Source organism: Neoarthrinium moseri (assembly GCF_022829205.1).
Source record: "Neoarthrinium moseri strain CBS 164.80 chromosome Unknown scaffold88_Wmoseri_CBS_16480, whole genome shotgun sequence".
Classification (NCBI taxonomy): Eukaryota; Fungi; Ascomycota; class Sordariomycetes; order Amphisphaeriales; family Apiosporaceae; genus Neoarthrinium; species Neoarthrinium moseri.
Window position 1 is genome coordinate 122,010 of NW_026055202.1, and position 20,660 is coordinate 142,669.

Below are 20,660 nucleotides of genomic sequence, written 5' to 3' on the forward strand. Positions count from 1 at the left end.
CTGTGAGTTCAAGGCTAACAGAAAGCTCGGCATGTACTTCCCACCGGTGCGTAGGTGCATCGTTCCATTCTGGAGCGCGCCCTGGCTAGCTTGGGATATCTAGGCGGCATGGTGCGGGATGCACTTCTGACACGAATGAATACTCGGATTGGGCTGCCAAGGATCACCTTGTTTGAAGGCCACCATGATTTGAAAGGTACCTACCTAGGTAAAGTCAATTCCAGCCAGCCACCTGTGAGTTGCTCTCCCGTCGTTGGAAGCATTGGCTGGCAATCGGCGACACCCACCGCCGTCAGAAGTCAACAGCCCGAAGATGTCTTCGATGTGATCACCCCACCGCCGGTGGGTTTGCGCAGGCCAGGCAGCTCTAGCAACAGATCTAGACTGCGTATTTCCGCACGATGGAGCTGGCGACAGGAAGGTCTTAGCTTCGCAGGTCAAGCTTCGTCAAGCTTTCCCCTACTGTCACCCAAGGCCCGCGGGCCCCGTCCGCTTTCCCCTTTGGTGCTACCTTCAAATTTGGGGAAGCCCAGGATCGACGAGGGGAGGGGGCTGCAGCTGCGTGCCAAGGGCTTTTATCAGATCAAATCGATAAAACTGTCGCTGCACGGCAGTTGTTCTGATGCCTGCTCTCCCACCCGTATGTTTTTGTGTTCTACCCCGACACGACGCTCCTCGTTGCTGTTTCAGAGGACGGAGGCTCTGTGCCAGCTTGACATCTCGCTCACCGCTTCCCACTACGGCGCAAGTCGGTTCGAGAGACCGAAAGCACGACTAACTTGTGATCCCAAAGTCATACGACTCGGTGCGCCGTAGCTGCAGCGATTTTCGTCGTTAGTGCAATTAAGCTTTGGCATCCCTGTCCGGGGGCTTGTCTCAGCCTGAATACACAGCACAGCATCCCCAATGGGCTTCCACTGGCATCGCTTAACCTGCAGTGAGGTGGGGGAGCAGCTCCGGTTGTTTTCGACAACAAGACCCGACAGCGACGATGCAGGTGGCACAAGTGCCATCGCCGGCCTCCCCATGTCTGCACTTCACAACAATCAGCACTCATATAAGGCGCTCCGGCCAACTATACGTATACCTTTGTCTTCCCGGGCTCACCGTGGTCACCTCTTCGTGGCCGACTGTTACTCAGACGGCACCTGTATCGTCACGGCTTCTCACCACGGCCCGCCGCCTTAGCATTCACGCCGTCAGCTGCAGAGATTTTTGGGGTCCAGTCTGGCCTATACCTACTTGGACGAACGGCTGAAGCCACATTATTGAAATTTTCGGGTTTGAATCACCTGCGGCATAGACTAGCATCCGATCTCCACCAAGTCCCTTGACGATAGGTCGACCAGTGTGAGTTAATGACGCTACATTGCGTCGAGGACCAATCCTAGCTGCAGGCTCGTCACTCGGGCTGATTTTGCATCAGATAAGTGAATGTATAGCTTGGCACCTAACCGGAAGGTGCGCACACCCTTACCCCATGCATCCTTGCATTATCAGATGAGATTGATAAGATACTTTGCCCGTTTCATGCATCATCGCCTAGCGAAGTTGATGGCACCCTTGCTGCGCGGAAGCAATGTGCCCAGAATGTCTTCGAGTTTTCCGAGGTCGGACGGGGCACTTGGACGCCTAGCTCCATTGCTGGTGTAGACCTGAGGGCACTTCCCCATCCGAGATTTGTGGTGAGACGTTGTTGCGCCTCTTTATGAACGGAAGACATCACAGCTGTGCGCCCTCTGCTGTATTTACAAATTCTCTTTGTTGCTATGTACATGTGGTAGATACTGCCAACGATGTTGTCCACGAGACTGTTCCATGTCTGCTGCATCTGGGCAACTGCTCTGCTTGGGATATCGTCTGCAGCCACAGTCACGTACGATTTCGACGTCACTTGGGTGACGGCGAACCCAGATGGCGCTTTTGATCGACCTACCATAGGTATAAACGGCCAATGGCCGATACCCCCAATCGTTGCCAACGTCGGGGACAATGTTGTTGTTCATGTCAAGAACTCGCTTGGCAATGAGACCACTTCCCTGCATTTCCATGGCTTATACATGAACGGCACAACGCACATGGACGGCCCAGCGCAGGTAACTCAGTGTGCGATCCAGCCAGGCTCGAGCTTCACCTATAACTTCACAGCGAGTCAACTTCCGTCGCCCTACCAAGTTAGCCTGCTTGTGCTGACTTCTGTAGATCACCCAACCCGGCACGTACTGGTACCATTCCCACACTCGTGGGCAGTACCCAGATGGCTTGCGCGGCCCTCTCATCATACACGATCCCGACTCGCCGTTTACCGGCCAGTATGACGAAGAGATAGTCTTGACGGTGTCCGACTGGTACCATGATCTAATGACAGACCTGCTCCCCGGCTTCATCAGCAAGAGTAATCCGACAGGAGCCGAGCCTGTGCCGAACAACGCGTTGTTCAATGAAACCCAGAACTTGAAGGTTGCTATCCAGCCAGGGAAAACCTACCTTGTCCGGGTGATAAACATCGGTGCCTTTGCCGGTCAGTATGTGTGGTTTGAAGGGCACAATATGACAATTGTCGAAGTCGACGGTGTCTATACACAGCCAGCTGTCGCGGACATGATATACCTCTCCGCAGCTCAGCGCTGTAGTTTCTTATTGACGACCAAGAATGAGACGTCGGCAAACTATGCGTTCGTTGGGAGCATGGACACGGTGAGTCTGCGGCATGGGCCCCATAGTCACTGGTTGAAAATCTCGCTGACTCTCCAAAGACACTGTTCGATACGCTCCCCGACGACTTGAACTACAACGTTACTGGCTGGCTTGTCTACGATGGTAACGCCGCATTCCCGGATGCTGCGTTCGTCGATGAACTCAACCCATTCGATGATATGACGCTCATCCCCTGGGATAATCAGACATTGCTGGGGGAGCCTGACCAAACCATCGAACTAGATGTCATCATGGACAATCTTGGGGATGGTGCAAACTAGTAGGTTCACCCTTTCAATGTTTCGAATATGGAGCATTTTGATTGACATGACACCAGTGCCTTCTTCAACAACATCACCTATACCGCGCCCAAGGTGCCGACCCTCTACACGGCCTTGTCCACCGGCGAGCATGCGAGCAATCCCTTGGTGTATGGAGACTACACCAATTCTTTCGTGCTCGAAAAGGGCCAGGTGGTCCAGATCGTCGTGAACAACCTGGACTCGGGACGCCACCCGTTCCATCTTCACGGCCACGCCTTCCAGGCGCTTTACCGATCCGACGAGGAAGCCGGCACCTTTGAAGACTCCAACATCACCGAGGCAGACTTCCCGGCCATCCCTATGCGCCGGGACACCCTTGTGCTATACCCCGATGGCAACATCGTGCTTCGCTTCCAGGCAGATAATCCAGGTAAGAGAGGACCTTCAAGCTAGTTCGGGCTGCAACCCGGTGTTCTAACAGGGCTCGCCGTCAGGTATCTGGCTGTTCCACTGCCACATCGAATGGCACGTCACTTCCGGGCTCATGGCGACCATCGTCGAGGCGCCGCTCGATCTGCAGAAGACTCTCACCATCCCCCAGTCCCACTACGACGTGTGTTCGGCCGGCGGCATCCCGACGGCCGGCAACGCTGCTGGCAACACGGTCGACGTCCTGGATCTGGCGGGCGAGAACCGCGCCCCGGACCCGCTGCCCGAAGGGTGAGTTGCCCCAGTCTCTGATCTCCCTCACAGCCTTTTTGAATCACTGTCCATTTTGACTGACTTTGCTTGCCCGACGCACAGATTCACAACCCGCGGAAAGGTTGCTCTGGCCTTCAGCTGCCTGGCGGGGATCCTCGGCGTCATGGTCGTGGCCTGGTATGGTCTGTCTCCGGACCCGAACTCGCACCCTGCCGTCGAACAGCGCGTCGCCGAGGCGCAGGTCGGCCAGGAAGCGGCGCACGGGACCGGGGCCGCAGCAAAGAATGCAGGACCGGAAGAGATAGTGACGGTGCCCTCAGGGGGAAGCAGGGGCCCAAGGGCGTAGGTTTAGAGATAGGAGAAATATTGCTGTCGTGGTGTGGTCTTATCATGGGAGGAGGCACCTGGGCCGAAGGGGCCAAAACAGACCCGTAGTACCATCGAGGACTCCAGAACGGACATGTGGAAATGAAAGCAACTAGATTCTGCGTTCGATAGTTTTCCGTGTCAGGATGTCGTGAGTATAAAGCGCGCCAAGTCTGGCGGAAAACGGAGCGGAATACTCAAGAAACGGGGACCAGGTCTCCATAGCATTAAAACATCTAATTGGGCTAGACTTGGCCCATTTTTGGTACAACACACAAGCTCGCCTCCCAAATGCGCTCTAATAAAACAGGTCTTTCAAAGGATCCCAACCGATTTGCTCCGCCCAACCGTCTAGACCCTGGATGATATAGCACACAAATGACAAGGTTACTCCTCTTTACTCCTCGATGGGCTTGTCGTGCCTCGAGTACATCTTGTATTCGAGCGAGCTGGAGAAGTCCAGCTTCCTGCTCTCGACCTGCTTTCTCGTCGTCGAGAGCATCGGCTCAGGCAGGCCCATGGACTGCAGGAAGGTGACAGCTAGTGATTTGTTAGCAATGATAAAACTCGCAATTAGTGATAAATAAAAGAAAAACTTACTGTCCTTCCACTCTCTCTCTTGGCGGCGGCTGTCCCACTTCAACTCCTCGGCCATGATATCAATGATCTTGGGCAGGGACTCCAGAGCCGCCTGAGCATTCAAGAAAGACAATCTCGTTCTCCGAGCGATGACGTCCACAGCAGTCTGGGCGTACTCGTGTTTCACGGCGTAGCGGATCTCTCCGTCGACAAAGGGATACAGAGCCGCGATGCGCTCGCCGCGGGCGGGGAATCGCTTGTCCGTGGGCTTGCACATGGAAGCTACTGTCCAGGCCCGATCTCCGTAGCTCTCCGTCAGGTGCTTCGCAACATCCGTCTCGATCCCAAAGTGCTGGATGATGTGGATGAACAAGGTCTTGCTGAAACCGTGGGCGCCGATCAGTCGAACGTTGTGCGTCTGGCACGATCCATCCAGGATGGCACCGTCATCGACTTCCTCGGTACCGCTTACGCGGGGGGCGTTGATGAACGGCTTAGTCTGCAGCTTGAACTCCTTGATGGCCTCATCGACACACTCCTCGGCCATTTGGCGGTAGGTAGTCCACTTGCCACCGGCACAGGTGATCAAGCCCGACTCGGAGACGTCGATCAGGTGGTTTCGCACCAGAGACTCTGTGTTCTTTGCCTTGGGATCCTTGACCAAGGGACGCAGACCCGACCAGGCGGCCAACACATCACCGCGGCGGACGTTGATGTCGGGAGACAGATAGTGGCTGACCTCCTTCAAGATCCACTGAATCGACTCCTCGTCAGGTAGAGGGTTGTTGGTGACCTTTGCAGGCGAGTCCGTTGTTCCTGCAATGGTGTTGCCCTGCCACGGCAGGAAGAAAATGACACGTCCATCGGAAGTCGACGGGTCGAGCAGTCCCATCTTGGCTGGGCTGTAGTATCCCGGCAGGATGACGTGCACACCCGAAGCAGGAGCGACGATCTCCTTGCACTCTTGGTCGTCCATCTTCCGAATCGAGTCCGAGAAAGGACCGGTGCAGTTGATGACACACTTGGCCTTGACCTTGAAGTCCTGGGTGCTCTGGCCGTTCAGGCCGGGGATGCGGTCCTGGACGGTGGCACCGCAGACCTTGCCCCTGTCGTCCTTGAGCAGGCTGGTAACTTCGGCGTGGTTGACGATGTTGGCGCCATAGAGAGCAGAGGTCATGGCGAGGGAGACGTTCATTCTCGAGTCATTGTGAGCACCATCGTAGTAGACCAGAGCTCCGACGAGGTCTGTCCGCTTGAGCATGGGGAAGGCATCGATGGCCTTGCTCTTGGTCAAGAAATAAGAGCTCTCAATGCCCTCACTGCCAGCGAGCAAGTCGTAGAACTTGGTGCCGGCCCAATAGTAAGGGGCTTTCCACCACTTGTCCAATGGCAGCATGATGGGCAGCCACATGCTCAGGTGCGGCGCGGTCTGCAAGAAGTACTTGCGCTCCTTCAGGGCTTCCCTCACCAGCTGGTACTGCGAGTAGTCCAGGTTCCAGACGGCCTTCTCGAGATACCTCACACCACCGTGTACCAGCTTGGTGCTCTTGCTGCTGGTGCCGCTGCTGAAGTCATCCCGCTCGACGATGGCGACCTTCAGGCCTCTGGTCGCGGCGTCCAACGCCACACCGGCGCCGGTCGCGCCGGCACCAATGACCAAAATGTCATATTCCTCGCTCGGGTCGACGCTCTTCTTGAGGGCAGCGATCTGCTCCTCGCGCGACTTGACCTTGGGGAACTTGGGCAGCTTGAATGTGCCATCGGCGCCAAAGATGGGCGGGGGGACGACGGGCCCCTCGTAGCCGGGTATGTTTCGGGGTTTGTACGAGTAGTATAGAAGAGCGCCACCACCCACGGCGACGGCGGTGGTGGGCAGGGCAATGCGCCGGGCCAGGCCAGCGGCTCGTGAGAATCTGGACATGATCTATTTGCAAGGCTACACGCAATGCGATGTTGATTACAAGGCCGAGGGCGTCTCGGGTTCTTTTTCCTGTCCTGCGCTTTCAGGTTTGCGGAGTTAAGGTTTGGGGCAACCGGAGCTTGGGTATAGAGCAGGTCGCGGGGATGACTGAGAGCAAGCAGGTGCCTGACTAACTGCGACTCAATTGACTGCTCGAAATCGAAAAGAAAAACTGCAGCAGTGGATATATCGTTGGGCAATGGGGGATAATGTCAAGACGGCACACGTGGAATCAGGCCAGCCAGCCGAGGAGATGGCACAGCGGGTCGAAGCTATGACGATATTAAAGATAGATTGAAAGGGGCCCTTGAGAGCTTCGCTCGCACGACGAGGAGGGCGGGAGGTCTTCGGCGCTCAGGGGAGGCGAGGCGCTGTACGGGCCCGGAGAGGTGAGCAGGCGGCAATGGGGGTGGGAGGAGAGGAAACAATGAGGAATTCCATTTCTATCTACGACCGGAGGGCAGGAAAAGCGTCGACAGAGGTTTTTAGGTGCGCGGCAGAGGTGACGGACGGTGGCACGTCTCGCGAGTCGTTGGTTCCCCACGCCCGCCAGGAAGCCCCGTAAAATCGATGAGCTCAAAGCTGGGCCCCAGGGCGGCCCCCCAACTTCCAAGCTCGTCGCCCATGCCCATGCCCATGCCCATCCGCAGAGATGGAGCTGCAACAAGCGTGTGGCAAGCGTGTGTCAATCGTGGACAATTTTGCGTGCAGCCATGATATGCTCGGCAGAATTCATGGAGAATTGGAGAGTTGGGCGCCCTAGCCCACGCCCCGTCAGCCACCCTGCCTGCTCTGCACCGGGGGGAGACCCACGGGAAAACCGGAGCTCGGCGGCGATTAAGGCCACCAATTGGAGCAGAAAACCGGGGGCGTGGGCTCATGATGGAATGAAGAGGTTAATCCGCGCTCTGGCTCGCTCTGGCCATCATGTCATTACGGGGCCTGCCCTCTGCACCTGACCTCCTGCTGGGGGCCCCAAGTAGCCCCAAGGAGCCCCAAGAAACCCAAGGACCCCCCGCCAGACACCGTCTGCGGGTCTCTGGCCGTCTGCGAGCGCGCGGGATGGGCGTGCCGTAGCCCCAAGCTTGCAGAGCAGAGCCCAAGTAGCGGCCTGCCCGCATCCACCTCAATCAATCCTACGGTGACACCTCCGGATGCTTCCCCTACGTAAAAGGTCCCAGCCCAACCCACCCGGCCACCGCCCGGGGATCACGATTTGACGATCATCTCGAACATCTCGTGCGGCGCCGCCTTGCTGCTCCTCTGGACCTTTGCTCCTGCGGCTTTGCCTGTGGGGGCAATGACTGCACACACGGACGGGCCCCCCTTTTTCTGTGTGTCTGAGATTATCCTGAGTTACCGATCGGAGCCTGCCTGCCCTGCCTGCCTGCCCATCCGGGTGCAGCCTGACCCTTCTTTCCCTTCCCCCCCTCCAGTCCCAACTGAACGGTATTGGATGTACCTACTTTGATATGTATTGTTTTCATTTCATGCTCTCCAAGGCGATGGCATGTAGTCGATGATGCAATCACGGGACTGGCAAATCCATTCATCACTCGGAATAGCCTCATTGGTATGGTATGCTTTTTGAGACGCTGCGCAGGGGTATATCTTTTCTCAATTCATCTCATCAAGCCCTAGATTTAACAAGTAAAATACCATTGCGTGTGTACGCTTCCGTTCTTACATTATCATGTGCTGAGTCGACCCTGCTCAGCGCAATTCCAGCTTGCTGTGTCTCTACGAGAAACACTGGTAAAATATGGTCGTTATCAAGGATTCTCTCTCATCTGCCGTCCATGCAGATGCTGAACAATTCATCCACGAACGTACTCGCTTCGCCAGCTCGCCCACTTTCGACAACAGCAGACCTTGCTGTAGTGGGCCCGCTATGTATGTCCCCCCGACCGTCTGATATGGCCTTCATCTCAATTCCCGACTTTGACATATTTGCACGTTTGTGTCCGGCGCTCACGACCGTCACTCGGTCGGCTGCTACCGGTTTTCCGTCAATTTGATTGGACTTTGGGCCCGGCTCGACTTGCTGGCGCATCGGGAATCGACCGCCTGCGGTGCCGACCTCGGTTGCTTGTCGCACGTCGACTTTGATTTCTTGCGAGACCATGATGCCTCCAAATGAGGATGGTGGCTGGCTTTCCTCGCGTCGCGGCGCAAACCTGTCCGACATCCCGTCGCTGCACGGCACCTCGTTGCTGGGCCCGTTCCAGAGCTTGAGCGTAGAACTTGAATGGGTGGACCCGTGGCCCAGCTTCCGCCCGAATTCTGTAGGTATTGGGTTGCCGTCCGCATCTACGGGATAGGCGACTGCCCTCGGACGTCTAAACCCCCGGAAACCGATGTGGAAGGACGTGCGCTTCGGCCTCTTATGCGCTGGACTTGGTGCGGGAAGGGGTATGTCATTGACAATAGGTTTGATCTCGCGATGGACCGACCGTGAGAAATCGGCATGGTGCGGCGAGTCCTTGTAGACCAGCTGATGTACCTTGAAGAGGGAAAGTGGCACAAACTCACACCTGGGGCTTTGAATGTTAACATGGATCGGGATAACCATCTTCAAGGTAATCAAAGTACAAGTGCTGGGTGAGGACGAGTTCTCTCGAGCCCGGCAAGGTATCTGAACTACCTTGGCCGTGATCGCTGCTTCATCAAAGATTGGATCGTCGACCCAGGCACGGAGAGCTTCGACCGTGTCGTATAGCTGGGATGCGAATAGCATTTCCCGTGGAGACGATTTCTTCATATTGTCGAGCTTCTGGCAGAGTGAAGGGATGGTGAGCCGGTCAAGTTGCTGTAGGAAATCCAGCTGCCACGACTCGACATGCTCCTGTGCCATGGGCATCGAGGGCAGCAGGTTTCGGGCGCCTCTCCTGACGAGAACATCGAAGCCGAAACCGCCAACCCGAGCCCTCAAGCCGAAGAAGCCTACGTGGACTCCTGGCTCCATCATTGTGCCTTCGGCATATACCGCCATGTTGTTGAGTTTGCTGCTGAGATTTCGGGTCTTGATCTGCATGCTGCTGCCAATGATCCCGGCGACCTGGTTAACCTCAGCGAATCTGAAGCCAGCAGCTTCGAGTTTCTCGACGTCCCTCGCATTTTCGAGACGCCGTACAAGGAACATGAGAGAACCGCGACCGTACTCATGTTTGGCCCTCCATCCATCTCCCTTCTCCGCGAGTATGTCACCATCGCTGTCATCCTGGCGTCGCTGGCGTCTCGAGCGATTCACTCCGGTAGGGAGGATCTCATCCCACAGGGTTCCGACGTTGGCGATGTGCTCCTTCGTCTTACTCGCCAGATTGGAAGCAGCAAGGCAGAAGAGCTCACGGAGAATCACATCGTAGTTTGCAATATGCTGCCCATCGTCGTCAATCAACCGAACCCCTGTGTTACCGCCACTCTGCCGTAGAAGAGCCAGGTGGGTGGTCATGTTATCGATTACGCTCTCGAGGCCCCGCCAGTTCCGGGAGGCTTGGAACATCCAGTGGAACAACGGATGCGATATACTGAACTGATCGTCGGATGTCTTCTCGATATAGGTGTCGGTGATTTTCTCACTGGGCAGCAACCCATCGGGGTTGACAAGAATGCGTCCTGTCCGGTCGAAAACCGCTGCTGCCAGGACCACTTGTTGTGCTTTGATGGCGTATCGTCTCCTCACATGAGTTGAATACACTGCGGTACCGGCCATGATCAAAGCAGCTCCCACGGACAAACAGATAACGACTATGACAGTGGTGTTACGAGAAAGGTGATCAGTATCCGCGTTGAGCCGCACCAGGCGATATTGGGTGCCTGTCGAGGCACACCAATGCATTCCAGAGACTGCACCTGCCAGGACAATGGCACACCCGCCGCGCTTCCACCAGGAGTTAGTCCAAGATGCTCTGAAGACGAAGAAGAGCGCCAGTGACACAATGCTGGCGGCCACAGCGATCAGAGCAGAGCCGGCGACGTTGACGGTGTTGTACACGCATGTATAGTTGTATATGGACGCATTACCTAAGTAATGCATGCCACATATGGCAACGCCAGCAAGCGAGCCTCCGACAACAATTCGCCACCAGGAAACTCTGTTGTTAGTACCGACGGCCAGAAACGCAGCGAGGAGCACCATTATCGGAATGAAGAAGGAGAGTGCCGTGAATCCACCGGAGTATACGATTTGGAGCTCGCTCTGGCCACCACCAAGATCAATGGCGCGGTTGCCTATGAAATGCTGAGGGAGTTAGACAATTGGTGCTTCAGGGGTTTGGGCGCAGGTGGTATAACATACCATGCACCAGATGGCGATGCCCCCCATCGTGATAGCTGCACTGAGGAGAATGAGGTGGTTGAATAATCCATTGCGGGACGTTCTTCTGTTGATCAATTCAAGTGTTGAGGCGGCACCGATGAATGAAACGAGATAACTCAGAGTGACAAATCCGCCATTGAAAGAACGCGGCACGACTTGGCCTTCGTATTGAAGGAATAACTCCTCGGATGTCGACATCTTCGAGGGTTAAGAATGGCTCTGGAAGGCGAACTTTGGACCAGAAAATACCAGATCTCGTGTGAGATAGTGGGGCTTGTGTGTGTTCTCACGATATCATGATCATGCAGTCGCGGTCTTGCCTGTTGGTCTAGCAAGGTCGCACAGAGAGTTATGAAGGACCCATCAGTCGCGGCAGACCTCTTGTGTTAATATGATACTGACGAGGAATGCAAGAGGAATGGCTCATTCAAATGACAACTCCGTTCAGCTTCCTTTGACCCAAGCGCACACACGCACCAGGGCGACCTGAAGAACGCCATGGTGGGGAAGCGCCTCCTTCCAGGTTAGCCTAAGACACGTTCCGCTCTAGACCAGTAGGTGGAGAGATGTTTTCGGCTCTCGTTGCGAAACTCGTGGGGGAGATCGAGGATGTTCCTGGAACAGCCTCGTTGGATGTGTCAAGCATCTGGCCCCATTGTAAACGAACTCGGGCCGCGCGCTATACTAGCGATCGACCTACACGCCCTCTACATCTCCTATAGCACCTGCGGCCTTCATCATGACCACCGCAGTCTTCCAGATGAAGGATGGACTGCAATCACATCATACTAGCGTTTAACACTTGGGAAGTGTGCAGCAGGATCAGACACAGATTTTCTCGGTGGGCTCCTATTGCAACGAAACAGCACATCCCCTGTCCCTCGCTAATCGCAATCGATACTCTATCAAGGAACGCCTACGATGTCTAAGGCAGATAACAAGCCAATAGCACCGACAATGGGCCTCCCCAAAACTTCTTGGCGTCAGTGCTGATGGATTGCTAGTATGTATGGTGGCGGAGACTAATTGACGCCCCGTTTCTATTGCACACCAGCACCGCAAGGACTATGAGAAAACTCCAGCGCCATTGACATCGGCCTCTAGCCAATGAGAGCTCCTGGCTGGAGGGTCTTCCAGTCACGGCTTGCCCGGATTGATGGAGAGAGACATGCATCTGGGTCGGCAATCTAACCTGAAAGAGTGAACCAGGTTGCCGAGCGAGCAAAGGCATATGTGACCCTGTCTTCCGTGGACATCCTTGTCCGACACTGATCGACGATTAGCCAGGATTTGCAAGGCTGGAAAGACTTGTACCATAGTATATAGACGACGTGGGACGGGGGCGGCATTGATCCAGAGTGGCCTGACGGTCTGCCGGCTTGTACCATCTTTGCATTCTTGCCAGCTGAGGATATCTCTTGGTATCACGATGGCCGCATCTTACGTTGCGGGCGCAATTCTCACACTAACGGCCTCCACCTCCACTGAGAAGCGCAACGTTCCTGGACCCGGGGCTTTGGCTACTATCAACTAGAGGACAAGGGTGGATTTAGAGTTAGAACATCGGCGAAACCCTCGTCGTAGATGGGAATTCACACCCGCGAGTCAAATCTTTAATGACACTAAAATGTTCGGCAGCTGTCAATTTGAGCTCTTGATCACATCAAGTTTAACAGTCAGCCACCTGAACGTTGGCGTTCTGAGCTACGGCAGGTACAAGTGTCCATGACGGAACGAAGTCCAGACAGCACGAGCCGACCGTGGGGGAGATTGCCCGCCACTCCTTACTTCTTACAGTCTGAGATGCCAAATGAAATTTCCAGCTACATAAAGAGCTGCATCCTTCGCGACGAACATTGTCAGCAAGCTACCCAACATCACCCCAGTCCACTCGGTTGGTAGGATTGGTTGGGATTTGAATGCTGGGACCTATCTTATTAGTACAGAAAGCCTGCATACCAGACCGTGCAGTGCATACATAGTTACACCTGAAGCAGCCTATGGACCTGATCGGCTGGCCTCGCTTCCTACAATCCGCCAATCTCGCGTCTTGGGCAACCATAGACGAGCCAAGAGCCTCGGGACATGGACAAGCTACTGGGTCACGGCACTTGGCGAGATTCTTCACACCACTGCTTGTTGATCGGATCTCGGAAGCCTCCAGGCCTAGTGAGCATCATCTCCGCCCTAATACCGGCTAAGAGAGGGCCCATCATGACGCTACCTCCTTAAAGGCTGGGAAATCTGGTCTCGATTTGGAAGTCTAGACTGCACCTGAACCGCAGGGACCATAGACCTTGAACTTATCCCAAATGGTGAAGCCGTCGATGTCAAGTCTACCGACGGAACAGGTGTAGGCTTTCTATCTAATGGCTATTCGGATAGTCTGTCTACTGGGGGCAATATACGTGCATAGTAATGATACCCAAGAGTCTGGGAACGGACCGAGAGTCTACAATTACTGTCCAACGGACGGAAGTTTAAAAACACAAAGTGTGCGTGATTTGGAGCGGACACGCGAGCGACATCGATGCTTGCCGTTGTTCGACCCGCTCTACAGAGACTACTTCGGACCGAGGTATTCAGTGCTAGTCTAACTTTTCACTCCCGCAGTAGGAGGACCTCGTATTGGGGTTTCTCTTATCTTTTTCCTCCCTCCTGCGACCCTCCTTCGCTAATCGGTTCCTGCGGAAGCCATACCAAAGAAAGCAGACCTAAGCATTGTTAAATCTTTTAGCAAGAATCGAAAATAAGCCAAAGAAACGTCCTGGAAACTTGAACCGGGCCGCGCTTCTGGTTAGCGACTTCTTAATTCGATGTTTATAAATTTCTCATAAGCCTATAGAAACCGGCAGACTGGCAGGCGCGAGAACGCTGCCCTGGCTTTGGACCCCCTTTCAGCTTGCACCGGACCGGCCTAAGGCGCATCGTTGAAAGCATATTCTCCGACGGGGAAAACGATTCAATAAGCTTCTGTCATCCGGGGTGACGCGCACGCCTCAACTGCGGAACGACGCCCGCTCTGCGCTCAGTCCCTTTGTGCACGTGGGAGTGGTCGGACGTTGCGTCCCCTGATGGACAGATGCGCTGCATGAAGCCGTCCGCAACGTGCCGGCCACCGCTTCGACTGACACCGGCCGGCAATGTGCATGCCTTGCCCTATCGAGGCACACAGCCGTTGTCAGCCCGCTCCTTACGTCTGTGTGTCGTGCTAGCAAGGCAGCGCCGCACGCGCCTTGACCACCACCCGCAAACAGATCGCCGGTCGTCTCGGTAAGGTCGCCGACTAGACGTAGCTGTTTCTAGCAAGGTGTTTCTCGCAAGATGTCTCTAGCAAGGCGTCCGTGACAGGAGCGTATGGTAATAACCCGGGTGAACCGGCATACGCGCATATAGAGAAATAACGTTTTACACAGGGCACCATGATCGCCGCAGGGGTTGTTGCAGATCATCTGCATATGGCACCAAATCTGTCCTAAGGCTGTGATCGCAAGAATGTACGCAACGTGGGAATTTTTATGAAGCGATCACGAGACTTTTTGACGAGGACGATCTGCCGAGGATGTTGTTGCTGTCGAGAAAATCCCTTCCTGATCTTCTCTCTCCAGCCAAAGCTTTCCGAGTAGAACCAAGGCAGAGGACTCAGGACACATGATCTGCGGCGGTGGTTGATATCGAAAACGTCAGGGGAGAAGATAGGTATTGTGACCGAGCGACAAAGCCCACGTCTTTCCATCCTGTGATATGCTTCCAGGCTGGCGATCTAATCAAGTGGAGTCTTGCGGTGTGGTTTGACCTTCCAAGTTCTCGTCTCTCATTATTAACGTTATCGTGCAACACGCGTATGCCTTTCTAGAGCTACATGTAATAAGAAAACCAAAACAAAACACACAAAACGCCATTGGCGGAACCCGTTTCCAGCCATGAACCCTTTCCTGTATACACCCCAGTCCGATCCGGCTTTTTAAAATTTCATGCAAGTCAAATCAAAAAGAACTCCGAGGCGGAACATGATGTTTCCCGCAAACTCCACGCCACTTAGTTCCAGCCTTCCAAAGGCTCTCCCCTCTTTTAACCCGTCCATCACGAAAGGTCCCCGGACGCGTGTCATGATGTCTGAGCGGGCGTCGGACCCTCCTTGCTCTGGGCAGCCTCTGACACCATGCCCTGTTCGACCAGTGCTTGCCACACACCGTCTCTCCTCCTGACCTCCTTTCTGTCTATAGCAAGCCCATCCAGCAATTTGAGGCGGCAACAGCACTGCGTCATGGCAATCTCGTAGAACCGTCTCTTTTGCTTCGTCCCCATATCGAGCCTCTTTGAGAATAACTCATCCCGCTCCTTACCCGCATCTGGCAGGGTGAAGGGGTCAAACTCCGCCTCGGTATCGACCGAGACCAAGGTCTGCACCGGGGGGTAGAAACCTAGGGTTGTGGGGTTGTCTCTGAGGTCCAGCTTGTTCATGTGTGGAAACTCGCCCAGCACAGCACAAACGGCACGGATATCCTTAAGCCTGTTGCCGGCGACCAGCAGCTTCTTCAGCCTGGGGATGTAACGCAGAGCAGAGAGATCCTCGATCGCGTTGAAATTCAGGTTCAACGTGCGCAGGTTCGGCATCAGCTGTCCGAGGTCTGCAGCGAGGGACTGCAGTCCGCAGTTTGCAAGTTCCAAGTACTGTAGGTTCAGGAAATCAACCTTTGGCTCAAAGGCCGAGAGCAGATTGCCTGAAAGGAACAATTTCCGTACTTCGTAAGCAGAAGTGAGGAAGGATACGTCCAGTGGCGTGTCACCTCTCTGTTCACGTAGAGACAGGCTATCAAGCCTCCGAGCTTTTGAGAAGCCCTTGAGTGTAGCCAGATGGTTGCGATCTGCGTGCAGCATGCGGACAGAAGGAAATGCAGCCAGATCCAGCTCTGTAATCATGTTGTTGGATAGTTTCAAGTATTTCAAGGAAGCCATGCTCGTTTTTGTCGTTGTCGTGAATGATGTGAGGCGGTTGTTCTCGAGGTTCAACGTGGACAAGCAGGAAAGCTGTTCCAAATGCTCGATCGAGCTGATCTGGTTTCCGCGCAGGTCCAGCTCGGTCAGGCGATGAAGTTTTGTTCCTTCGAAGTCAACGTCCTCGATCAGGTTGCCTCGCACCCGGAGCACCTGGAGGCTATCGTGGAACTTGATGCCATCCAGGTTGGTGATCTGGTTATTGTCTGCGCGAAGACTCCGCAGGTGGACGAGCTCCTTGAATGCATACAGACTGTTAATCTGATTGTTGGAGATGTCGACATACTGCAAGTTCATGAGGTGACCCCAAGCCGTGAGTTCCGAAAGATGGTTGTTCGTTATCCTGAGATTCCGCACCGACTCTGGCACTCCGTCCAGATGGCTGATGCAGTTGTTAGAGGCATCGAGGGAAACGACACTGCCGCAGAACTCGTCCAGCTTGTGCAGGCTTTTCAGTTGTTTGTTGTTGATATCCAATACTTGCATGGCATCCCAATCTGGTTCGAAGGGTTCCACCTCGGTGATCTTTTCGACGAGATTCCGAATGGCTTGCGACATGATCCGCTTTGACCCGTCGCCTGTGACCAGATAATCATCGCCGACGACGTAGCTGACCTCTAGAGCATGTGATTGATCCCCATGGTTCATGGTGAAGTCGGATAGAGGACTGAGAGACAGGGTACCGACATGTTGTGCAATAATCGGCGTAGCAGAACCGTGAGAAACATGCCGCGCTGGAGCGGGAGTGCTGATGATGATGCTGACACTCGCCCGTCGCTTCTCTTCATCTTGAGATGCGACCATGCTAGACTCCCCACGAATGCTGAGCTGCCGCTGATCCAATGCGGAAAAGTCAATGGATGAGTCTTCATCTTGCTCATCGATGCGCGAAACAGGCCGGGGAACGAATGCCGGCCCTTTCACCGAAAGATTTCGACCAGTACTCTTAGATCGGCTTCTTGATCGTGACTGTTCAGATCTCGTGCTGAATGTTCGATCGACTCTAGCATGTCTCCCTCGCTTCAAAGAATCAGCAGCAATATCACCGACAGATCGTTCCAGAGTGCTATCATCGTCCGTCATCCCACTTTCCGATTGCAGAGGGAAAACGTCCTGAATGATGGATGCGACTGGCGATGAGAAGGTGATGGTGAGATTTCGCTTCCGCGAAGGGCTCGATTTCTGCACACGGTCTTCATGAATTGTTATTTCATGCTCGACTTCGTCAGTCCTATCCGCGTCAGTTTCCGACATGGTCTGCTTGAGAGTCGCGAAAGAGCTCTTGGTGTGACTCAAGATGCTCCTCCCCTCAAAGGACTGCTCCGTTGCATATGTCTTGCGGCCCGAAGACGGAGGGTGAGGAAAGTCCTCTTTCACATACTCCTCCAAGTCTTCGAGCGGTGCTGTCTTCAAGGCAAGATGCTGCTTTTCCTTGGTGACGTCGACAGATAGGTCAGGTATGCTAGCAAAAGGATCATCTTCGCTGTCTTCGGATGGGAGGATGCTGGTCATCCGAATGACCGGCCGCGGCGTTCTCATCTTCATCCACATATTCTTGTCCTTGTCCAACACCATGTTGCCCACTTGGTCTCCAATAAGCTGACTCACAGCATCAGGCCCGATGAGTCTTCTGGAGTCTGAACCACGCGACGAGCCGGTGGGAACAGACCCTCCGGATGAGGAGTTCGAAGAGTGTGAACCATGTGATGCGATCGGTCCTTCCTCACCGGTGTCAGGGGCATCCGGGTTACGTGATAGAACCACATTAGGAAGATCGCTGATGACCTCGCCTCCATCTGAGGACGAGTGTCGCATCTCACTGTTACGAATACTCTGCTGGACAGACTGCTTGATCTTGTTGACCTCTTGAATCGCATCCCTGGCCAGTCCCATAGAGCGCATGGAGTATGTGATGAGATCCCCCATATCACTGACCTCCTCGTACTGCTTGAGTCTGCTAGCAAGTTCTGGATCCTCCTGACGGACAATTACTCGTGGGACAGGTCGGCCGTCTCGACTTGGCGGCCTTAGGAAGGGCTCTTCGAACGATTCTTCAAAAGACTCCTCGTTGGGCGACTCGGGGGTTGTGGATTTACGCTGTTCGGACTGTTCCGCTTCAGACTCCTCGACACTCGCTAATCCTGTCTGCGGAAGTCGCGCCCTGCTGCGTATCATGCCCATGATCTTCTCGGCTTCATCCAGGAAATCTTGTGTTTTGATCGAAGTCTTCCGGGATCCGTCAATGGCGAAATCTTGCATAAAGATCTCAGAGTCGTCGACCGACGCTGATTCGAGCTCCTGACCGGCGGTCAGGTACAGATCTCCCAGAGGCTCCCGCTCGCGCTGTACGGAGGATCTCTGACTCGGTGTCGGCGTACGTGGTCTTTGTACCTCTCTGTGTGCCATAACAGCTGGGTGAATGAGTTGGTGGATCTGGCCCTGCAGGAGATCCTTGTGCCGCCACTCAAGGCCGGTTTGCATTTGGTAGTGGCTGGTCTGAACGGCTTCTATGGCTGCGGGGTGTGCCTCCAAGCCGAATGCGATGTCAGATCTGTGGAGAGTCCGCCTTCGTTTTGGGGTGGGATCTTTTGATGGTGAAGTGCGTGGTCTCTTGCCTTCTGAGCCGTCTCTCTTCGGGGTTGCCATGCGAGTAAGTCCAGCGGAACCCATGTTCGACGAGCTCTGGGGCCGGGACGCGAATCCGCTGGCAGATTGTCTTGATGAGCTCGCCAACGTGCTGGATCTGCCTCTCCTGCGCCGTACTTGAAGGGGATCACTTTCGGAGAAGGATGAGCGATGGCTCAGATCAAATTTGATCATGCGGCTTGGGGCTGGTGAGCCGCCATCCGGCGCAACGTTTTCTTTATCGGCCAGCTTAGAGCGCTCGCTAGGGTCCAGGGTAATGTCTTCACTAAAGACATAGTCGTCGAGTTCACCGGCACCGAACCTGTTGATCGCTCCAAAGGTCTCGTGGTGGCCTCGGCTGACATTTGGAGACCTACGAGGGCTGGAATCTGTGGCAGACCCGCGGTTGAATTCAGACTTTGAGGGTGGCTCCTCTCGAGGTCTTTGAGCGGGATCGTCAAAGGAACGCGAAGGGCTCTCGGTCATTGGATCTTCAAATTGACTGATGCGTCTCAACAAAGTCTGGTTGGTAAATGTGTCGTATGGCCCAAAGAGTTTCAACGCGCTTCCACTAGACAGCGGCCTTTTCTCGGGACTCGGGTTTGGGACCCGGGGCAAGTCTGGGCTTAGGCTAGGGAAGCGGAATGTAGGTTCGGGCGGCGCATTTGTTCTAAGTGTGCCTTTGGCAGTGCCCGGAAACTGCTTTGGCGTGCTTGCTTGTAGAGACGACTCCGGAAGCATCTCCGAAGTGTCTGTGGGTAACGGAGGGCTGAGAGGACGATGTCTGAATGAGCCCTCGGCAGAGAGACCTCCTCTGTTGAGATTGAGGAAAGCGCCTTGCCGCGCATATTCCTCGGTCGAATCCTGGATTCGAGAATCCTCCTCATGGGCTCCTGCGGACGCGGACTCATCCTGGTTGACGGAATCCGAGTCGAGGAACATCTGATTGTGGCGGAGCTTATCCAAGCGCCTCTTGAGCTGATCGGGCGAGAGCTCGACGGGGGCGAAGCTCACGCGCCCGTCCTCATTGCTATGCCTGCCGATGAAAATGGGACTGAAGTCCTCATGGCGCACGTCACTCTTCCCACTAGTTTTGCGCGACGCGTCGAAGAGATGCTTGGCCGTCACGGAGGTGTACGAGCTCCGGTTCTGGTCTTGTGTGGATTCCTGGGGCGCGCGGCCCCTCGACCCTTCTGTCGACTCGTCGGGCCTGCTGCTGTCACCAAGGGTATCTTGGGCTTCCGCGTGTAGTTTGTAGCGCATCTGTCGCCCGTGTGGCGCCGGGTTGATCTCGGAGAAATCGTCGTGCGATTGATCAAAGGCTTCTCCCGACATTACTTTCTTGCGACGCGAGCTGAGGTATGGCGGTGGACTCGAGGGCAGGGTCATGTCGTGTGCGGTCGGGCCTTCATTGCTGAGGTCTTGGTCCTCGGGGGGCGGCGGAGGGTAGAACATGTTCTCGAGCCCAGTGCCGGCCGAGCTGAAGAGGTCCTTGGCTTCGCCGTAGGCGCGTTCGTTGTAGATCAGCCGCCTCCTCCACTCGGGGATGGAATCTCGCAGCTTGGCCGGCGATGCGCTGAGCGACTTGTGGTGGACGGTGTTGTGGAGCACGGAACCCTCGGTGGTCGATGCGGAGAAGGACCGGCTCAGATGCCGTCCGCGCTGCGACGCCGCGCTCTCTGCCGAGGCCTTGGACGCTACGCGTTGCGACAAGGGAATGTTGACTTGATTCGAGCTCCTCTCGCTCAAGACATCGGACGTGACAGGCAGCGATTTGCGCGGGCTCGAGCTCAGACGCGGTATCCTGCTGGCAGACTCGGGCGCCTTGCCGGGCCTTGTGTTCTCGTGCGCGACCGAGGGACCGGGCAATTGCGCCTGCGAAGTGTCGGATCGAGGCTGAGAGACCCAATCCTCGGAGAGGGAATCCAGCCAGGCGTGGGACATGGCGGACGAAGAACAGTGGGCGGCTTGTTTGTATTCTATGCAGCGGTGTTGTATGTTGGGGGTGGGGGGCCTACTCGGGGCATTAGGTGGGCGTGGTGGATGTCGTTGGCGCAGTCGCGCAGTCGCGAAGTATCATGAAATCGTGGGCGAAGGATGTTGTTTATGGTCAAATCATGTAACAAGGTGGCCAGGTCTGCGCGGGCACATT

At 55.1% G+C, this 20,660-nt stretch overlaps 4 protein-coding genes across 4 annotated transcripts; 1 reads left to right on the forward strand and 3 right to left on the reverse strand.

Moving 5' to 3' along the window:
- Nucleotides 1-1,796: 1,796 nt before the first annotated feature.
- On the forward strand, nucleotides 1,797-4,008 carry JN550_012546 (uncharacterized protein; the record flags this gene model as incomplete). Its single annotated transcript, XM_049311034.1, has 6 exons — nucleotides 1,797-2,096; nucleotides 2,203-2,697; nucleotides 2,757-2,977; nucleotides 3,035-3,390; nucleotides 3,455-3,680; nucleotides 3,765-4,008. 6 exons carry the CDS (start codon nucleotides 1,797-1,799, stop codon nucleotides 4,006-4,008), a joined length of 1,842 nt encoding a protein of 613 aa, XP_049165508.1.
- Nucleotides 4,009-4,425: 417 nt separating this feature from the next.
- JN550_012547 (uncharacterized protein) lies at nucleotides 4,426-6,528 on the reverse strand (the record flags this gene model as incomplete). Its single annotated transcript, XM_049311035.1, has 2 exons — nucleotides 4,426-4,568; nucleotides 4,629-6,528. The coding sequence occupies 2 exons, from the start codon at nucleotides 6,526-6,528 to the stop codon at nucleotides 4,426-4,428; spliced, it is 2,043 nt and encodes a 680-aa protein (XP_049165509.1).
- A 1,825-nt stretch (nucleotides 6,529-8,353) lies between these two features.
- On the reverse strand, nucleotides 8,354-11,083 carry JN550_012548 (uncharacterized protein; the record flags this gene model as incomplete). Its single annotated transcript, XM_049311036.1, has 2 exons — nucleotides 8,354-10,807; nucleotides 10,865-11,083. The coding sequence occupies 2 exons, from the start codon at nucleotides 11,081-11,083 to the stop codon at nucleotides 8,354-8,356; spliced, it is 2,673 nt and encodes an 890-aa protein (XP_049165510.1).
- Nucleotides 11,084-14,992: 3,909 nt separating this feature from the next.
- On the reverse strand, nucleotides 14,993-20,452 carry JN550_012549 (uncharacterized protein; the record flags this gene model as incomplete). The annotated part of the gene is made up of 1 exon (XM_049311037.1): nucleotides 14,993-20,452. The coding sequence occupies one exon, from the start codon at nucleotides 20,450-20,452 to the stop codon at nucleotides 14,993-14,995; it is 5,460 nt and encodes a 1,819-aa protein (XP_049165511.1).
- Nucleotides 20,453-20,660: the final 208 nt, after the last annotated feature.